At 41.6% G+C, this 19825-nt stretch overlaps 1 protein-coding gene across 2 annotated transcripts in view; it reads left to right on the top strand.

Annotated features, from left to right (window-relative positions):
• BBX (BBX high mobility group box domain containing) overlaps positions 1-17372 on the top strand; it is a 275103-nt gene extending 257731 nt beyond the window's left edge. For both annotated transcript variants that reach the window (XM_040980525.1, XM_040980524.1), the window contains 3 exons: positions 1394-1591; positions 3585-3771; positions 12358-17372. In XM_040980525.1, coding sequence (XP_040836459.1) covers positions 1394-1591; positions 3585-3771; positions 12358-12445 — 473 coding nt within the window. In that variant the 3' untranslated portion in view covers positions 12446-17372. The remainder of the gene's footprint in view (positions 1-1393; positions 1592-3584; positions 3772-12357) is intronic.
• Positions 17373-19825: the final 2453 nt, after the last annotated feature.

Here is a 19825-nt window from a genome sequence, read left to right as displayed (position 1 = left end):
TTTGGAATGTGAAATCTGGGATCAACTTCTTTTCAGGTGCCTTGATTTCCAGGGCCAGAGATTGTATTAATTCATGGCCTTTCTTTATCAGAAATGGACCTAAATCTACTAAAGCTAGTTTATAATTTTAAAATGAGGTTTAACAAGTACATCTTTTTCAAACCCAGAGTTACTCTTGCTCCTTATCTCCCTTCTTAGTCTTTGCTTTCTATGTTACATATACGTCAATAACATCCTTCAGACCCACCTTACAAGTTCCTTTAGTTATTCTCCAGGCTTAGTTTTCTCAGAGTTTGTCATGAGATCTGAATATCCTGATAAACATTCTCCTCTTATATTTCAAAATTATTTCAGTGTCTCTCCTAAGAGCTTGGCTAGAAAAACACTTCTCCTCCCTACCTAAAAGCCTTTAAAGTTGTTTTAATCTTAATCATGAAAATTGATTTTGTGCATATATCCCTAAATATTTACTAAACTCATATTTGCCTATTCTTTTTGTTGTTGTTTTCTCTTTCATTTTTGTTGCATTTTTTTTTAACTTTTAAATGAAGGGAATAGGAAGGGTGAACTCCCAAGAAGGGAAGCAAATAAGGAGAAACACAGACATTCCAAATATATTTAAACTGGGATTAAGGACTTAGCAGAAAGGTTACTTCCTTAATCTTGATGCAGTGATTGAGCATGTAAGAGAGTGCGGTCATGATTGATTGTGTTGCAGCTTAGGAACCTAAAACTGGCTTCTCTGTGAGCTGACTTGACATACAGAACTTCACTAAACATATTTACCCTGTCCTGGAATTCCATGAATTGGAGAGTTTCATTTATGTGCTGTCTTTACCAGTATTTCCCCTGTCCTTTCTAAGTAGTCTGCAAAAAAAAGTCTGACTTCACAATTTCTTTTCTGATCAGCCAGCCTTGTGCTTGAAAGCAAATGTCCCAACCTTAAATGTAAGTTTAAGAACTTACTCTCCATGTCCTTAGATGAAAAGAAGGCTCTTTTGCCTTCTCCTCCAGATTAGATCAGCAAGAGTCTTAGCTGTGGACCTTGATCACCACTAGTACTTCTGGTGTGTTGGGACACTGTTGACTAAGATTTGCATGCATTATCATCCTCTTTTCCCCAGCAACCTGCAAGGTCCAAAAACTAAGCAAATATTCAAAAAAGAGAGAAGATGTCTTAATCCTCTGCACTTAATTTATCAAAGCAAATTTAAATAAGTGATAAACTTATTTACAAATTGTCAGCAATGTTTTATTTTTTCTATCAATAGTCAACACTGATTGCAAACTCCCCATTCAGATGAGTTAGACCTTTGGAAATATTTCCTTTCAAGAGAAATGTTGCTTTGCCTGTGTTTTTGTGCTTAACTATATTTGGTTTGTCTCATTTCAGCCATATTTTCAGAAGACAAAAACACCATAGAGCCTGCGCATAAGGTTAAAAATGCCCTATCCCTTCCCAACACTCCAGAGCCAACAACAATGCAAGAACCACTGGTGGGCAGCCAAAAGAGAAAAGCAAGAAAAACCAAGATTACACACCTTGTCAGGACAGCAGACGGCCGGGTTTCACCAGCAGGAGGTTCTCTGGGTAAGCAGAGCTTTAAACAGAGATAACCAAAAACAGCAAATGACTGTAAGACAGCTTTGGCCCCACTTTGAATAATGAGGCGTGACCTATGGCTTCCTGTAGACTTCCAGACATGTTTTATTCTGTTTTAAAATCATGGCTGTTTCCATGAGCATATCTGCATTTCTGGGAAGGAAAGGTAATTTTTTAGGATAGTCAGCATTTCTTTCTCAGTATGTATAAAAAAGTCTTGATTAAGTAAATTCCAGAAGATCCTAGACTTCTAAATATCCTGTATGAATCAGTGTTTCTCCATGATCTGCTCTGCAAGCCCTGACAGGCTAGATTACCAGGTATTCAATGCAGCAGATGGAGGAATGTTTAAACATACCCAATGTTTCTTATAAAGCTGATCCTGAAAACTAAGGCATTTCTTCTTGTTTTTTTTTTTTTAAAGGTTTATTTATTTGAAAAACAGAGAAAGAGAGAAATCTATTACCTGCTGATTCACTTGGGCAAAATACTTAAAGCTGGGCCAGGCTAGAGCCAGGATGCTTGAACTCCATCCCATGTAGATGGCAAGGACCCAAGGACCTAGCCAACAAAGCTGTCTTCCCCACACACATTAACAAGAAACTAAATTGAACCTGGGGTAGCCAGGACTCACACCAGCTCTCAATATTGGATGCAGGCATCCCAAGCTAAAGCTTAACATACTGTACCACAATGCCTGCCCACTTTTAGATTTCTTGAGCTTTTTGTCTAATGCAACCAGTGAATTTCCCCATTTTCTGTCATGGCCTGGAGTCTGTTTCCAGTTTCTGGTGGCCTCCCTGGCAATAGAATTGTCCAAGGAGCCCAACAATTGCCCCAAGGAGTGGGGCAGTAAGTGATGCCTACTATCTGCTTCAAATTCTATCTGCTCACTATCTACTAGTGCCATAGCAGATAGGCACTAGTGGGTTTAGCTGGTGTCACTTTGTCTGTTTCGAGTTACTCAGCATGTTACCAGAGATGAATAGTTTGCTGAGTTAGAATTAGAGAGCAAATAGTGAATGTTATGTACTGTTTCTTGTGTTTAGCATATTCCAGGTGTTATTACTACCTACAATTGGGTAGAGGTGGGATGAAGACTAAAATCTGGCTGTCTTGCCGTTTAGTCAGCAGACCTCTACATCCTTGCCTTTGTATTTTGGAGTCTATGGCTTTTGTTTGTATTATTTTATCCTCATTCATACACACACATATATATATAATTTAGTTTTACTTGTTGAAAGAATGGAAGAGTTTAGAAAACTCCCCTTTTATGTAGAAAACATCATACTTAGGGAAGTTCTTATGTGACATTTATAGTTCTTATCAGTTTCTTTCTAAATCTAAAATGGTTTTAAAACCACCAAAAAACAAACCTGCTTCATTATAATGGTTATATAATAAAGACTGTACACACACTTTTAGCAGGAATATTTACAAGGTTTTTTATCCAGCACTTCAGGTCCTTTGTTTTCTTTCTGTTAGAGCTTCAGGACAAAGTAACTATCCTGTTGAATCCTACTGGGATTGATTAATTTGATGTTTAGACCATCGTTAGTACTGGTGTCAGAACATACCAAATGTCTGAGTTGCCGTAGCAGTGCCTGCTGCAGCGTCATGAGAAATGTTTAGCCATTTGGGTTTGTAAAGGCCACTTTGGGGCATCTCCAGGCACCTCATTCAGGGGTTTGATTTTGACCAAAGCTCATTTTGCCTCACTCCTAAACTGACTCATTCTTCAACCCTGAATAAAACACAGCTTCTCTGCAGCTTAGCTCTAGGCTTCAGTACTGAGGGATTGCTGCAAATTAGCTTAATAAAGGGATTTTGTTACTGTGGGGGAATTCTGTCAGAGCTTTCATGTTCAATGGAAAGGTAAAGAATGTTCCCTCCTTTTACACTGCCTGGCAAGGTGTCCTCTCTGCATCCTTCTGGAGAAAACTGAGCGCTCCTCTCATGATAGATCCACCTTTTGTTACAGATGACAAACCAAAGGAGCACCTGCGGAGGAGTCTCCCCAAGGCAGCTGAGGCCGACTGCAATGATGAGTGCTCCCACCAGCCTGAGGCTGAAGAGACTCGGAGCAGTACTCCGGAAATGCCCGCGGTGTCTGCGTTCTTTAGCCTCGCTGCATTGGCCGAAGTGGCAGCCATGGAGAATGTGCACAGGTTAGAACTTGGATGAAGAAATTAACATGGGAACCAGATTAACCTTCCTGATACACTTTGGGACATTTTTCTCAATACTTTAGCCCTCAGACTTGCTGAGAGAGCACTATTGATTGTATGAGGTGCTAGAAAAGTCTGTGAGCTGATTAGCAATGTGGGAAAATAAGAGGGAATAGAGCCAGCCAAGTATTTTGTGTGTATTACCATGTAGCTTAACTGCATTTTCATAAAAAGCCTGGAGCAGGGGGCCCAGTGTGGTAGCCTAGCAGCTAAAGTCCTTATGGATCCCATATGAGTGCTGGTTCTTTTTTTTTTTTTTTCAATTATCTTAGTTGATTAGGGTACAAAGGGTCAAGGGCTACAGGGTGAAAGTGGGTAATACCATTGTTTCCACACTAATATTATCATTTTTCCCTGTATCTGGGGTTAGGGGAATAGCAAAGGGAAAAGCCCCATCCAACCTCCCACCCATCCCCAATCCCCAACAGGAGGCGCGCTCCAAGGGTCCTGCTCAGTTTTGATAGTTTATCAGTTCTGAATTGCTGCCAATCTCACAGTTCCAATCACAATGAAATCTATTCAGAGTCCACTGGCTGACAGTCTCTTGATGGTTGGGGTTCGAAGATCAGCAGTTCAGTTGGAGGGATCTCCAAAGAAACTTCATCTGAGATGATCCCAGATCTGATTCTTGAGTGAGTTTGCTAGTACAGACTCCAACACCGTCCATCACACCAATCATCTTATGCACGTGCTGGTCGTTGAGATTGCTGGGTCTGTTCTGTTTCCAGCCCTGTCTTCCTCGTGAACTGACGGGTGTTGTAGTCCAGCTCGATTCTACCCACTTCATACTCGGTCTCACGCAAACCAGTTGGAGCTACAGCCTAGTTGGGACGACTCCCCAAAACCCCTACCAGTTCTGCCCCCTACCCTGGTTCCCATGCTTGCCAGTATGTACCGCAGGCTTGTCCAGTCTGTCCAACATCCCATTTAGCTCTCGCACATGTCATTGGGCATTGAAGCCTAGTTCAACCCAACCAACCTATTATCCAGCCCATACACCTACTGGCAGGTGCCTTTCTGTCTAGCCACCCCTACCCCTATCCTAGTTTTTGTGCTGTCCAGTGAGGGTGTTAACCCTGAGGGAGGTGCCCACTATTTTCCTACTAGGCCACTTCGACTCCCAGATTATGCAATCTCCAGGTGGTTCTGGCATTTGACTTGACAGAATTAGCTCCCAGTGCCAGCCTCTGCCAGCTAATGCTGCGGCTAAGCCCAAACAATCCTCAACCCACTCTAATTTTTGCTTGCACCAGTTGGAACAGTCAGTTCACCATGAGGCCCTCAGGTGTTATAGCCCTGCCTAGTCTGAACTACCCCGATCCTAACTCACGCTTTCCAATGGAAGTAGTTGTCCAGCAGGGGAGCCCATGTTCCCCTGTTGGCTTTGCCTCCTCCCCGTGATTATCACATGTGCTGTTTGGGTGCTGCAACCACATCTGGTACGGCTCATCTCACCTTGGCATTACTTGTTGTGTACTGGTATGTGTTGCAACTGAACCTGGCTCGACCCACACTCTGTTCTGGTGCTCAGATTCACCAGTAGGTAATGTGAACAGGTTCAGCCTAGTCTGCCCCCAACCCATGCCATGTATATGCCAGTGGGATAATTTCCATTGCCTGTTCTGGGTTATTCCCTATTGTGCTTTTCGTACTTACCTGCAGGGACTGTGTCCTGCCAGAGAAGTTGCCCAGGCTCCTCCATCAGAACCTCTCCCAATGCCAGTTTTTGCATATACCAGTGGGTCCATGAACCAGCCCTACTCAGTTTACCTCCTGTCCTAACAAGAACAGTGGCTTTTCCTGACTAGCCTTCAACCCAATCTGGTTCTCACTGTTGGATGTTTCAACCCAACCACAGCTCTTCCATACCCCATACAGCTCACACATGGTTCAGTAAGGGCTGAGACCTAGCCTAGTCTGTCACACATCTCTCCTCAGTCCTCCAGAGCACCAGATGGTGTTGGAGTTTGGCCTGGCTTGGTGCTTCCAGTCCCAGTCCACACTTGTGCCAAGTGAGATTACAATCGTATCCTGATCAGAATGCAGCCCCATTCCAGCCCATGTACTCTTTGGTGGGAAACTCAACCCAGCTAGGGTGTCCCCTTAGTTCCCCAACCAGGAATATTCCCAGCCTTAGATCATGTGCAGGCCAGTGGTTGTTCTGTCTCAGCTTGGCAGAGCCCCTCACTTGTCCTGGCCCCTTGGATGCTGTGGCTTAGTGCCTCTGTCTCACGCAGATCAGTAGGTGCAAGGACCTACGTGGCATGACCTATGCTCCAACCTGATTTCTGTTGTTTCTTGTGAGTTAAGGTTTGTTCAGCCCTGCCCATTCTGCCCCCTTCCAGTGGCAGCCCAGCCCACTTCACATCCTGTTTAAGGATGAGCATTTGGGTGCTGCTGCCTTGACCTACCCTGACTGTTGTGGGTTCCTTTACCCATGAGAGATGGCAGGTGGCATGGTCACACCTAGCTTAGACCATTGCAACCCCAGCTTTCGAGCTAACCAGGAGAACTTATATTCCAGAGGGTTGGGCCCACACAACCCCACAGAGTCTACTTCCAGACCAAGTTCTCTTGCATGCTGGATAGTGTCTTGATCCTGCCAAATGTGACCACTCCACAACTCCACCACTCAGTCGGGTAATGGTACCTAACACTGCCAAAGAGGCCCCCATCCATAGCTTTAGTGTGAGCTAATGTGTGGCAATCAGTGATGTTCTGTGCTAATAGCCCATCTCTGTATTCCTAATTGAGCTGTTGCATCTGTGTAACTCAAATTATCTTCTGGATACTTCCCTCCAAACCACCAGGTCTTGGTCCCCACGCATGCCTGAATCTTTCATGACCCTGTCACTGAGAATCACCCAAAATTCACTTATCACCTACATTCAAACCGGCCTTAGTCATGAGTGTCCCCAGACAGCAACTACATGTCTTAAAAGCCCCAGAGTTCGCCACGGGGCAGCCAGTAGGCAAAGCCTTGCACCACTTGGTGCACTGGCCGCCCTGGGGGAGGCCGAGGACTCATTCACTGCCTTGCGGCAGTGTCTTTGCATGAGTCCCCAGCATTGGGTCTGACCCTACAGGGGCACCCCCACAGTCACCACACTGCAGGGAGTGGCAAATGCCCCCAACCCCAAGGCCTGAACCCCTCCCAAACTCACCCAGCTGCAAGATCTTAGCAGCAGGGCAGAGCTAGGAATTTTAATCCAGTTCCCAAGATCCCTCTTGGTGGACTTACCCTGAGGGAAGAGCTCTCTTGGGTCCTGAGGGAGGCCGAGGATTCGTTCACTGCCTTGCGGCAGTGTCTTTGGTGTGAGTCCCCAGAGTGCTGGTTCTAATCCCGGTAGTTCCACTTCCCATCCAGCTCCCTGCTTGTGGCCTGGGAAAGCAATTGAGGATGGCTCAAAGCATTGGGAACCTGCACCTGCGTGAGCGACCTGGAGGAAGTTCCTGGCTCCTGGCTTTGGATCAGCTCAGTTGCAGCCATTGCTGCCACTTAGGGAGTGAATCAATGGACACTTAGGAAGTGAATCCTGCTCTATGTAGATCTGACTTTGTAATAAAAATAAATAAATCTTAAAAAAAAAAAAAAAAGCCTGAAGCAGGAAGGCAGCTTTAACTACTTAAACTGAGCTCTGGAGTCAGATGGTGAGCCCAGATTGGAGTCCTGACTCTGACACCTGAAAACTTGAGAGGTCTTAAGAATGATCATTCACTTCTGTTGGTTTGATTTTTTCCTTCTTTACAACAAGAAGAGATGGTACTTTTGCTTCAAGTCTAGTGCTTCTGGACTTCCGTGTTCACATCTGTGTTATTTCTTAAAAAACATTTGTTTATTTGAAAGTTAGAGCTACAGAGAGAAAGAGAGAGAGGAGTAGGAGAAGGGGAGTGGAGAGAAAGGGAAGGCTTCCTTCTGCTAGTTCACTCCCCAGATAGCTACAATGACCAGTATTGGCTGGGCCGAAGCCACAAGCCAGGAGCTTCTTCCTAGCCTCCATTATGGGTGCACGGGCCCAAGTGCATGGCCTATTCCCTATTGCTTTCCTGGATGCATTAGAAGGTAACTGGATGGAAAGTGAACCAACCAGGACTTGAACCAGCGCCCATATGGGATGCCAGCGCTGGAATGGGCAGCTTGCCCAATTTCATATCTCAACAAAAAGCATAATAATACTCTCAAGGAATCATGAAGTTGTAAGAATTAGCCATGTTCATGATTGTGAAAACTCTGAACACAGCAAAGTCCCACAGAAATAGTATTAAATGCCCACTGTGTATTATAGTTATTGGATTCTTTGGAAGAGCAGAAATATATTTTTGTAAATTCAGGCATTTTGTGTTTTTATTCAAAATGGATAACCCATACATAAGGTCCTTTTAGTCTGTGGTACAAGAGATCTCGAGGTCTGGCCCGGCACCACATCCTGGAGGCTCTGGTGTGAGCTGTGTTTGCTTTCTGCTCTTTACCTGTCATATCGCGGTTCTAGTGCTTCTTCAGAAATAGCCCCTGGATATTTCCAAGAAGTCACATTGCTTTTCATGTGTACACTGCAAGTTTTAATAGCAAGTGAGTGCTGACAGACGCTGTTAAAATCCACCAATGTCTCAGAGGACGGTAAGGCATAGATATTGCTCCACTCCTGGAGCTTCACAGACACCTCCAAAGGACAAACACGTGCACCTGCAAGAGAATTTAAAATATCTGTCTAAATCTTACAAAGTGTTCCAGTGAAACGTGGAAATAAGAGATTATGTAAGAATGTAGAAGGGAATTGTACTTCAGGCTCAGCAAAGTCATTCCACAGTCACTGTGGCTGCTGCCTGCATTCTCTTAGCGTGGTTATGATTGCTCACTTGCTCTGTTAACCTGCCTTCCATGACCCCTGGTTTGCGAACAGCTGAAGGCTACAATAACCCTTTCCTCTCCCATCCCTCCCCTCTTACCTCCTAGCCTTGCACACTCTCTACCTTGCAGCTGCATGGAATCATTTGCTCCTACCCAGGTAAACTCAGCTCCTGCCTTGCTATGTCCTCCTCCCAGGAAAACAGCTGCTCCTCCTCTGGTGCTAGTCCTTGATCCTCTTCTCCCAGTCCTCTTCCAGTGCCCCAGACTACCTCTGTCCACTGTATAGGTGCCTCTCTCAGACAAGCTGCCCAGAGCATCAGCGTCAGCTGTTCATGCACCTGTTTCCTCTCAGGATATTTTGAAAGCCAAGCCCTGGTTTTATGCATGTCTCCCGCTTGCTTAGACAATTGCTGTTACCTCAGTAAGTGAATGACCAATTAAAGGAATTGATAAATAAATTAGGTAGTTTTGGAGATCTGTCCTTCCATATTAGGGAGCTGGCATATAAGCAGTGTGATACAAGTAAAGGATATAAACTTTTTTTTCTATTATTAACCTCTGTTTAGAAAGAATAATATAGATGAGTAGAATTTTTTAAGGAAGTTAAAGCACTTTGGAGAGGATTACTTCTCATTTTAGCCCTTACCTCTTGAAGCAGATCTACCAACCAACCCTTTGTCTACAACCTGAATGTTTGTGTTCCTGGGTTGCATAACAATTAATTATTAATTATGCATCACCTTGGTCCATAATTTAGGAGGTGTCCCATAGAATTATGGATACAAATATATGCATCTATAAACACGTGTATTATAGATGTATGTATTTGTGTTAAAGATTTATTTTTCTATTTAAAAGAGTTAGAGCAAAAGAAATAGATTTTTCCCTCTGTTGGTTCCCTCCCCAAATGGTCACAACTGCCAGGGCAGGCTGGGCCAGACAGAAGCCAGGAGCTTCACTAAGGTCTCCCATGTGGGTGCAGACACCCAAGCACCTGGACCATCCTCCGCTGCTTTCCCAGGAAAGCACATAAGCAGAGAACTAGTTTGGAAGTGGAGCACCTGGACACCGACATCCATATGGGATGTTGGTGATGCCAACAGCAGTTTAACCCACTTCACCACAATGCCTGCTCCCAGAGGCAGAAGTATATTACCCACATTTTGCCCTGAAAAATGTAGCAATAGGTTAAAAACCCAGCATAAAAGGAACTTTGAAACACACACAGAATTCTCACCAACCCGTGTTAAATGTCTGTTTTAGTTACTGCTGTTTTATATGAAGGAAAGCTCATTAAACTTAACTCTAAAATTAGCCTTTACATGGCGATAAAATGTCACTTTTTAAAAGATTTATTTTTTTTTTATTGCAAAGTCAGATATACAGTGAGGAAGATCTTTCACTCCCCAAGTGGCCGCGATGGCCGGTGCTGTGCCAATCTGAAGATAAGAGCCAGGAACATCCTCCAGGTCTCCCACGCAGGTGCAGGGTCCCAAGGCTTTGGGCTGACATGACTATTTTCTCAGACCATGAGCAGGGAGCTGGATGGGAAGTAGCACGGCCAGGATTAGAACCGGCGCCCATATGGGATTCTGGTGCATTCAAGGCGAAGACTTTAACCACTAGGCCACTGCACTGGGCCTGATAAAATGTCACTTTTTGATGATGGTGCAGTTAATTTACCAAGCACATACCCCCAATTCCTGAGTCAGTATCTAAACTGAAGACGTCACTTTTTGCTCTAGTTTGCTGCCTAAGCAAGCTTCAGTCATGTCACAAAAACATGAAGAATCCTGGCTGGCTCCACCCTACCGCGCCCCAGAGCTAGATCCATCAGTTAGGTGTACCACATCACTGTTTCCCATCATGCTCCTGACACCTTGCCCTCTCCCACTGATGAAGTGGAGCTCTCACCCTATTCCTCTCTTTCTCTTGCAGTTTTTGTACTACATTGTTCATCTTTTATTTCTTCTCTCTTTCCAATGCTTACTGAAATTCTTAGGATCTGTTAATATACTAGATATATAATTTTAAAGGCAAAAATTAAGCAATTTGATTTCATCATCTTTAAGCAGAGTTGAACATATTGAACATAACACTCCTATATGAATAAACAGATTCATCCAGAGGTTTTATTGTAACACATTTGGTTTTTACGAAATCCTTGAGCATCTTGGGTTATTAAATGATCATCAGAGTCTGAAGTCCCCAAATGTTGTAATTCGTCTGAGTTAGTTTTCTTTTTTTCTGCAGCAAGACAAACTTAGATATATTTGTGGGGCATATATTGCTTGGATGTTAAAATATCTCCTTTTTTTCTGTGTGATCTGAAGAAGTTACTCCAGAGGAGGGTTGGGCCAATGGGAGCATTGCTATGACTTCCCATATTTTCAGTGTAGTCTTAGGCAGCACAGACATTTCTGGGGCACAGAGCCATGGGTGTGCGTTATCTCTGCTTGCTGGGCCTACCTGCACATGTTCAGGACACATCTTACTCTGTGTTTCAGGATGAAAAACTCTAGTAATTGCAAAAAATTTCAAAGAAATTTTTCATGACCTCAAATTAAATTGTTTCTTACTATGAATTAATCAAAAGCTTATTGGAAAACTGGCTGTGTTTGGCATAGTTCCAATCCACATGGTAAAAATTTACATTAATTTTCTGTTTGTGTGAAATTTTTTCTTTCTTCCTTACATTCTTTTTTGCAAGATTTATTTGTAAAGGTAAGGTACAGAAAAAAAAAAAAAGCACAAAATCTTCTATTGGTTTACTCCCCAAGTAGCTGCAATAGCCAGGGTTGGGCTAAGGCAGATTTAGGAACCAGGAGCTTCTTTCAGTTTTTTCATATGGATGGCACGGGCTCAGATACTTCTGCCATCTTTCACCGGTTTTCACAGGCCGTTACCAGAGCTCTGGGTATGAAGTGGCACAGCCGGGAGATGAATTGGTGTCCACATGGAATTCTGGTGTCACAGGCAGGGACTCAGCCTGATTCACCACAACGCTGGTTCTTGGATTTTTGTTTTAATCTGAAATTTCACGTTAGTACTTGCTTCCTCCCCAGTATATACTCTATGTACCTAGGAGACTTCTCTTTTTTTTATTAGAGGGGTGTCATTGTTTCTTCATTGCTCACTTTTCATTCATTTAGAATCATAATCTCTCTCTTCATTGATGCTACTGTTAGTCTGAAGTTTTACACTGAGTGTGTTACATAACTTAAGAAACAAGTCTAGAGTTTACTAGTTATTAAGGAAAAGATTTCCCCCTTGGAACAAGCCAAAGGATACGTCATTTTTAGTCCCATTGGGTCAAAAGGAAGGTAGTTGTCCCAGAAATGACTTTAATTCAAAATTTTCCACTTCTTAAGGAGTTGCACCTAATGTGTTGGTACTGCAAGTTTCATATCCATAAAACATGTTTAGTTGTTAGAGACCAGAGAATATGTTCTTGAGTTGTATCATTGTCATTGAAATAAACATGATGAGGGCAGAGAGGCAGGAAAAGAGAAGGAACTCAAAGGACAAAATGAATCTTGAGTAAATGACGTAAGTAACAACCGATCATCAACAGCTTCTCTGAAAATACTGGGAAGATTTTTATTATTTGTTATTCAAAATCCTCTTCTGCCTCTGATACACGCCTTGAGTAAGTGACCTTTTTTCTTGTTTTGCAGAGGTCAGAGATCAACTCCGCTCACCCATGATGGACAGCCAAAAGAAATGCCACAGGCTCCTGTACTTATTTCTTGTGCTGACCAGTGAAGCGCCCTTTAATTGTCAGACCCTGTGCTTTACCTCCTTCCCTAGCCTTGTCTTTACCAAGGGATGCTAGTGAGTCCATGTGGTGGAAAATACAGACTGCAAACAAGTGGTTTTGTGCCCTACCTGGCGGCCCGGATTCACTTGAAGCAGAATTGAGCATCCTGGCCAGTTTGTTCTTTCAGAACCCAGAATCTTTGAGGGTGATATTATTTGTTGATACTGAGCAGAGGCGGGACAAGCCTGGAGCTTTGCTTTCTATTGAAGGCTTTTGGCAGTAACAGGTGGTAACTTGGTAAAAGGCTGCCTTTACTGTAGCTCATTCAGCATCTCTTTTACCAACCAGAGAGTGTGAAACTAGTTTCATATATTACCTAGTTATTCTTTCAAAACAAAACAAAAAACAAACAAAAAAAACAAAAACTGACGCACTGCACTAGTTATTATTAGATATTCTTAGTCTTTTTTGTACATGGAGATTTAAGTTCTAAGATGGTTTATATAATAGGTTATACCTACATTTATACTGTAGAATAAATATTAAAAAGCCTGTTCCTAGACTCCCAGGCAGCATGGACAGGCAAATGTACCATTGTTAGCGGTGTATGCTCGGCCTTGTGGTCCATATATTCTGCACTTTTATATTTGCCACCAGAGTGGTAGTTTGCTGGCAAAAAAAAAAAAAAAAAAAGAGAGAGAGAAAAATTACAATTCTTACAATCTGAATTTTTTTCTTAGCTTTGAATGACCAAGAAGAATTTGCTTGGGGCAAATTGTGGCAAATATTTTTCCCAGACAGGGGAAGAGTCCTGCAGATTACAGATTATTAATGTTTTCATGCCTTGAGGATTCTTTTATTTTTACACAGGGGTCTAAGTGGCCAAGGATCGTTCATACAAACAAAAAAAGACAAAAATATTATTCAGAAGTGACCTTAGTATTACTTCACTATTCTAACCACATTGAAGACACTCACTTCATATGGACTTGGAGCTCCCGACCTTTTCCATCCATGACAGACAGACTGGACGGGTTGCAATTGCTATGCACAGCCTAACGGCACTGCAGTTGTTTAGAGCCATTTCAAGTTTGTATTGTGCAGGAGGTATTGTGTACATAAAGAGGGAGGTGTGCCTGACCAGAGTGGACCTCTCAGTCATAGATCCCTCCGCAACTTTCTTGTTTCATTTTTGTGTTTTATTGCTTTTGAACATAGAACCAACCGTACATATGCCAGTGCCAAGTGGATTAACTGGCTTAGAACATTGAACATATTGACATAACCACCTGACGTTCACAGTGTCTGGTTTCCTAGCAACAGATGCAAAGTGATAAATCAAAATTAGTCTGAGGCTGCAGATTTAACAGGGTATTTGTTCCATAGCACAAAGTATTTCCCCACTCTTGCGTCACAGCACAAACTACCAAATTTTAAATATTGGATTCCAGCAATAATTTTTAATGGTTTTCAAACTGGCAGATTTTTGATAGTGCTGGTTCGAGTTTGAAAGCTTTTGAATTAGATCTCTAAATGGTGACAGTTTACATGGTTTTATCTAGCTGTCTTATTTATACTTCACTGAATTGTAATGATGATTTGTTTTCTAATTGTAAATTGACCTAATAGCCATACACAAAAAGTGACTCTATTAATACTGACTAGGTTTAGCTTCTTGTGGTTGTAGATATTACTTCAGTTACGGTGCTGAAAAATATGTACAACATACTAACAGGATTGGGAAAAAAAATCTAGTTATTCCTATTTTCAAAGCAGGCAAAAAGGGCAGTAAGCTTTGAGATAATATCCTAAAAAAATGCGTGTTCACTGTGGGGATGGGAGGAAGAAGGAATTAGTAAGAGGTTAATCAGAAGCTATACCTTAACCCCATTCACATAGACATATAAGTGAGCAGCCCCAGGTTTTAGCATACTATTTTTTATTATGATGCTGTTTTATTAATATTTTATAAATTTCAAAGCAAAAGTGAATGTCTGAAAATTTTTGGGTCCTGGTGTTGGTGGCTGTTGGAGTTTTGGACCACATGCTAATAGTGATTTAAAAATTCTGATCAGCTAAAAATCCAAAAAAATAAAAAAACCTGAGAAACTAACAACACAAATTGTATGGTGCAGAACATGCACCTTGACAATGGTACTAACTTGTTATTCTGTAGAACACGTTAGACTAGATCTGTTTTTGCCAGCGCACCCCCCTTCAGTCCTCCAATTACATTTCACTAGACTTCTTTAATAGATTGCTGTATATTCATGGGACCTTTTTTAAAAATGAAGCAAAACAGAATATTACTTTTTTCTATGTGATTAATATCTTACTTGATCTGCTTTTTCCTAAACCTCAGTGGCTTTTTCCTTAATCAGGGGTGGGTGTAGGAGGGCAACTTACTGCATATGACTGTTTTCAGATACTTTAAAACAAGCCTCCCCTCCCCCCCTCTTTTTGGTAAAATGTTTAATTTTTAAGTGGTTAAGCTCTGAGAGTAGCAGAAATCCCGCAAATCTTTCTAGTTCCTTAGGCACTCGCCTTATCGTTTCTGGGTGAGGTCCTGATTCCAGCAGTAGTGCTTCCCCTACCCCGAATGTACTGGAGAGGGGTTGGTCTTTTCAGATGATAACTTTGGTTAGCACAAATATTTTAGACTGCTATGGTAGAGCTCTTCCTATCCCCCAACCCACAGTTGGCATTTTCATTTTGTTTCTCTCATTCTGTTGGATTTAGGAGAAGTCATCTGTTGCTGTGGTGTGTACTTTAGTCTGCCAGCAGCCACCATCCACACTAACGTGGGTCCCACAGTATCCTCAAGAGAGAAAGTTGTTGCACCTTATGTATATCTCAAGCAAACCAAAACCTTGTGCTCTTCTGCTTTGTGCTATTCTAAATTGTTGTATCATATCTTTCTGAAACCAATTCTGAATTTAGTTGAAATTACCCATATTTATGCTTTCAACCTTATTTTCTGGATTCAAACCTGTATATAAATCTTTTGGAAAAAAAAAAAATTGTCCTAGCCCTTCTCTGCCATGCTGGAAGCAAAAGATTTTGTCTCAGCTGGAGACACAGTACTGTTCCGGTTTTCTGTAGCCTTTTATTTATTTAGTTACTCTGGGTGTTTCCTATGTAATTTTGAAGTGTGTAGAGTATTTTATAGTAACTGAGTCTGCAGCTCTAAGAAGCTGAGTGAAAGACAAAATACTGTAAGACATCTTTTAAGTTTGTTTTTATTTGGGTACTATATATGAGATTGGGAAAAGGAAAAATGTCCCATGGCCACATTGGAAATACAGGTTCTTTCCCCCAAATTAGGTTAGTTCCCATGTTTCAGATCCAAACTATAAATTCATGAGACTCCCTCCTGAAGAGTAAATATTGAATGATAAATCATCTTGCAGGATAGATCGTATAATTCAGACAGTCTTTTCCCCACAGATATCAGAAATTACGCAATTCTGTCAAACTCTTACCAATGCCATGTCTTGAAGCCATGCTGAAATAATTCCCACGTTATCATTGTTAACTCTAGTTCCTGCTGTTAAAATTGCTGGAGAATAAAGCAATGATGGAACACTATGAACAAAACTGAGCATCTAAGCAGGTCTGATGATGCGCAATCCAACATGTTCATCCCCCATCATTTTCTGATTAAGTCAGATGCTTCTATAAGTCAGGAAAAAATATAATGCTGCAGGCATTGGCTCACTGTGCAAGAAAGTCTGCACCTATGTAAACTCTTGAGCAAATTGCAAATTCATTGGATGGGAGTAAGCTGAAAACTAAATGACCTGTTTTGTGTATAGGGTGGGGTGGGGTGGGAAATACCAAATAACTGTTCCAAGCTTGGCATTTGGCGTTAATGTGAAGCAGTGGGACCATGCTGCCTGCTATACTACTGTATGAACCGTCAGTGTTCTGAAGACCCGCAGCTGGAGGCTGGAGGATGGTGTGCACACAGCAGAGGAGGAGCGTCACCGCTTCATCGGAGAAGGAAGGAAATCAGGGAAGGCCTGAAGTCACCGTTTGTACAGAGAGTGTTGGGGTGCCTGCGATGGAGATTCCCCTCTGATGGCACTGCTCCCCAGCGCCCTCACACAAGGCCAATCCTTTCAGGCTACCTCGGCTTTAAAAGTTCATTTCAGTAAGTCCTGTTTCAGAAGTTTGTCTTTTGTTGCTTCTGCCTTCAGTGCCACTGTTTTTCACTGCAGTGTTCTGACTTCACAAATGGCCTTCTCCGGAGAGAACAATGTATTGCTGAAAATGGGCAGTAGAAGCAAATGCTGTTACTACATTGGACCTGTAAAGTATTCAGAGTGACTGCTTAGGTGGAAATGAAAATTTAGCTTTTCCCACATAGGTCCTCCTTTTGCACCTTATAAAAAATGTACTAACTGTTAATTAGGTCTTGCTTTTGTTTATACAAGCATTCCCAAAGAATTTGATTTGAATTTTGTTTTATTTGAGTTTGGAGTTTTTGATAATTACCATATTTAGATTGACTAACAGCATCCTTAACAATAAAAAAGAGAAGCAATTGTTCAGTTCCTATTACCAGCTGTGTCTGGTGAAGTATTCAGGGTTTGATGGACCGCTTCGCTTAGTTTGGAAGTGATAGTTAAGGTTATTCTACTCCATATTAAATGACTTTTTCTTCTCACGGGGGACATGATTCTTCCCCACATTTCAGAACAAAGAAGCAACAAGAGTAACACAGGAGACAAAAAGATTTGACTCCTTCATACATCTCCATCTGTGCTATCCTTTCCTTCGAAGAAAAAACAGATACATTTTTCTAAAATTAAGGGGTATCCTCTTGTGGCCAAATTTTATCTGTGGTGGCATAATTTATACAAATACATTGAGAGGATACCTTGTAGTTAAAAGTTCGAGGGCCACAGTTAGTGCTCAAAACTGATCTTGGCCTTGAACTGATTCTTATGCACAAAACAAGTAATTGTGAACATTACTACACCTTCCAAAGATTTCCTGCTACCTTGGGCCAGAACTGGTTACCGAGTCACAAGAAGCCGTGCCAGTGTCTCCAAACCCTTCCACCCAACAATGCAAATCTTACCTCACTAGCTCAAACCTAAACCACAGAGACACGCATGTTCCATGCATTCACACTGGCTTCACTTTGCGGCCCACCTGGAGGGGCTTCATGCCCCCTGACACCTCACATCAGTGTGCCTCGGCTTTAAGAGTGATGGAACTGGGGCAGGGAAAGGTTTGCAATCTGGAGCTCAGCAATGTTTTCTTTCTTTTTTCTTTTTTCTTTTTCTTTTTTTTTTTTTTTTTTTTTTTTTAGTTTCATCAGCACTAAACACGTCTCTTGCTCTCAGGAATTTGTCAAAAAAAAAATTAAAACCACCTGAGATTCCACCAGATTATAAATTTTTCACATAGGTTTGAATTGCTTCCTTACATGTCATAAATTAACTAACCATAGCTTCATTTGACTGCCAGGTCTTAAGTCTGTTGACAGTTTCAGCATGACCGAATTGCTCATGTTTGATTTTGTTTTCTTTTTTTCTTTGCTTTCAGAAATCAGCTTGGTTCTCTTTAGAGTTGGTGTAAACATGCCATGTAATAAATGATTTCCACTTAATGGTACAACAAAATTATTGCTTTCTTAGATGTATGTGTAGTAAAAGTCAATATACACGTTTATATAATTTCTTTCTTCAAAATCTTATACCTAATTTGATATTTCTAAAAATTGCACATGTAAGTCATGTGTATAACATGCTAAAGTACTTTAACTGTGATCTTAAAACTGAATAAAAATATTTAATAAAAATTTGAAATATTTTAAAGATATTATTCAAATATATTTCTTTATGCTCACACTGCCGTCTGTAGGCTGTGTTCCTACCGCGTCCTGTATTCACTACACTCAGGAGAAAGGAGGCCTTCAGTGAAGGTATGGTATGTCAACCATTCCAGAACACCCAGTGATCATCTCCCTCTAAACTGTGTTCACTTGACGCTCACCACCGTCTGAGCAGCCAGGGCTGCCTTTTCCAAACACAAAGAATGAAGGTGAGTCCAAAGGATGAAGACATGCTCCGTCTCCCACTTGGGCCAAAAGCCTTGGGACACCTCCCTGGGGTGAATGGTCTGAACAGACAGCCTTCCCTGAACTGCAGCAGAACCGTTAAGGCTGTACTCTCGAAGCTCATAGCCCAGCTGCATGGAGCACAACATGCCTGACCCCTAGTCTGGGTGTGTGTCTTTGGGAAACTACACACACACAAATTATCAACCAGTGTTTGAATTCAATGATTTTGAGTTCTGACTCCACCCATTTCACCATTGGTGAGGTTTATTGTTGTTTGTTAACATCCCTGAACCACACTTCATTTATCTGAATATATCGCACCACTGCTATGGGCACGAAAAGGATAGGAAAATATTGGTGTGGAACCTTGTATGAAAGCTCATTAAATTACTATTGGTGATTGTTGCTTTGATTTCAACCCTGAGATTGGCAGGTTTTGATAAGGATATTGAAATCTTCAAAATAAACTTGTAGGAGCCTACTGCTTAGAGGTAAGCTAAATCAGACTTAATGGTGTTGAAAACTTGGACTCAGTTAAATTCACATCAGTTAACTTACATGTAACACTCTAAGACTTTTCTGTAAATTTCTTTCTGCCTAATGAACTATGCAAGATAATCCAGCATGCTTCCCTTCTGTTACATGTGTGTATATAGGGAGGCTCATATCAACAATGCTGTTGTAAAATCATTAGCAGAATATGCTCATGTGATTTTCTGGTTCTGTGGGTAGCATACAGTTGCATCTATTCCTTTGAATAAAATATGAAGCCTCTTGAAAGGAAAGCAGGGCTTGACAGGAAGCTAAACCTAATATATGGACTCCATTCCATATGTGCTAAGAGCATTAACACTAAAGGTGATAAAATTTACTAATTTGTCACAAGCTTTTTTTACCTTTTTCAAATTGCAAATATTGTCCAGTTATGCAAATATGGTGTACTATCATCCCATGTCCTCACCACCTAGTCTCTCAGTACCAATGTTTTCCCAATTCCTATTTCATCTGTTTCCTGATCCTTTTTTCCCCTCTCTATCATAAGCCTCCACCCTGGCAGATATGTATAACCCGGAAATATTTTCAACGGTGATTAGTTCAGATGAAGCCTTTACAAATGAATGCATATACATAGTGGATTTACCTCAGTAAAATTTCAAGAATGCAGGTAGTGCAGAGCCAAAGAAAGGAGTGAAACCCAAAGAACAGAGATATGAAAGTGATCATCTGGAATTAATACCACCAAGATCTGATATTTGCATTTACCCTTTTCAATTCAGTTTCCGAAGGGGGGTGTTTTATTTTTACCCCCTTT

Source organism: Ochotona curzoniae, unplaced genomic scaffold, assembly GCF_017591425.1.
Source record: "Ochotona curzoniae isolate NIBS_2020 unplaced genomic scaffold, NIBS_Ocur_1.0 contig_3498, whole genome shotgun sequence".
In the NCBI taxonomy this organism is placed as follows: Eukaryota; Metazoa; Chordata; class Mammalia; order Lagomorpha; family Ochotonidae; genus Ochotona; species Ochotona curzoniae.
Note: the sequence above shows the minus strand (reverse complement) of the source record. Positions and strands in the feature narration are given on the sequence as shown.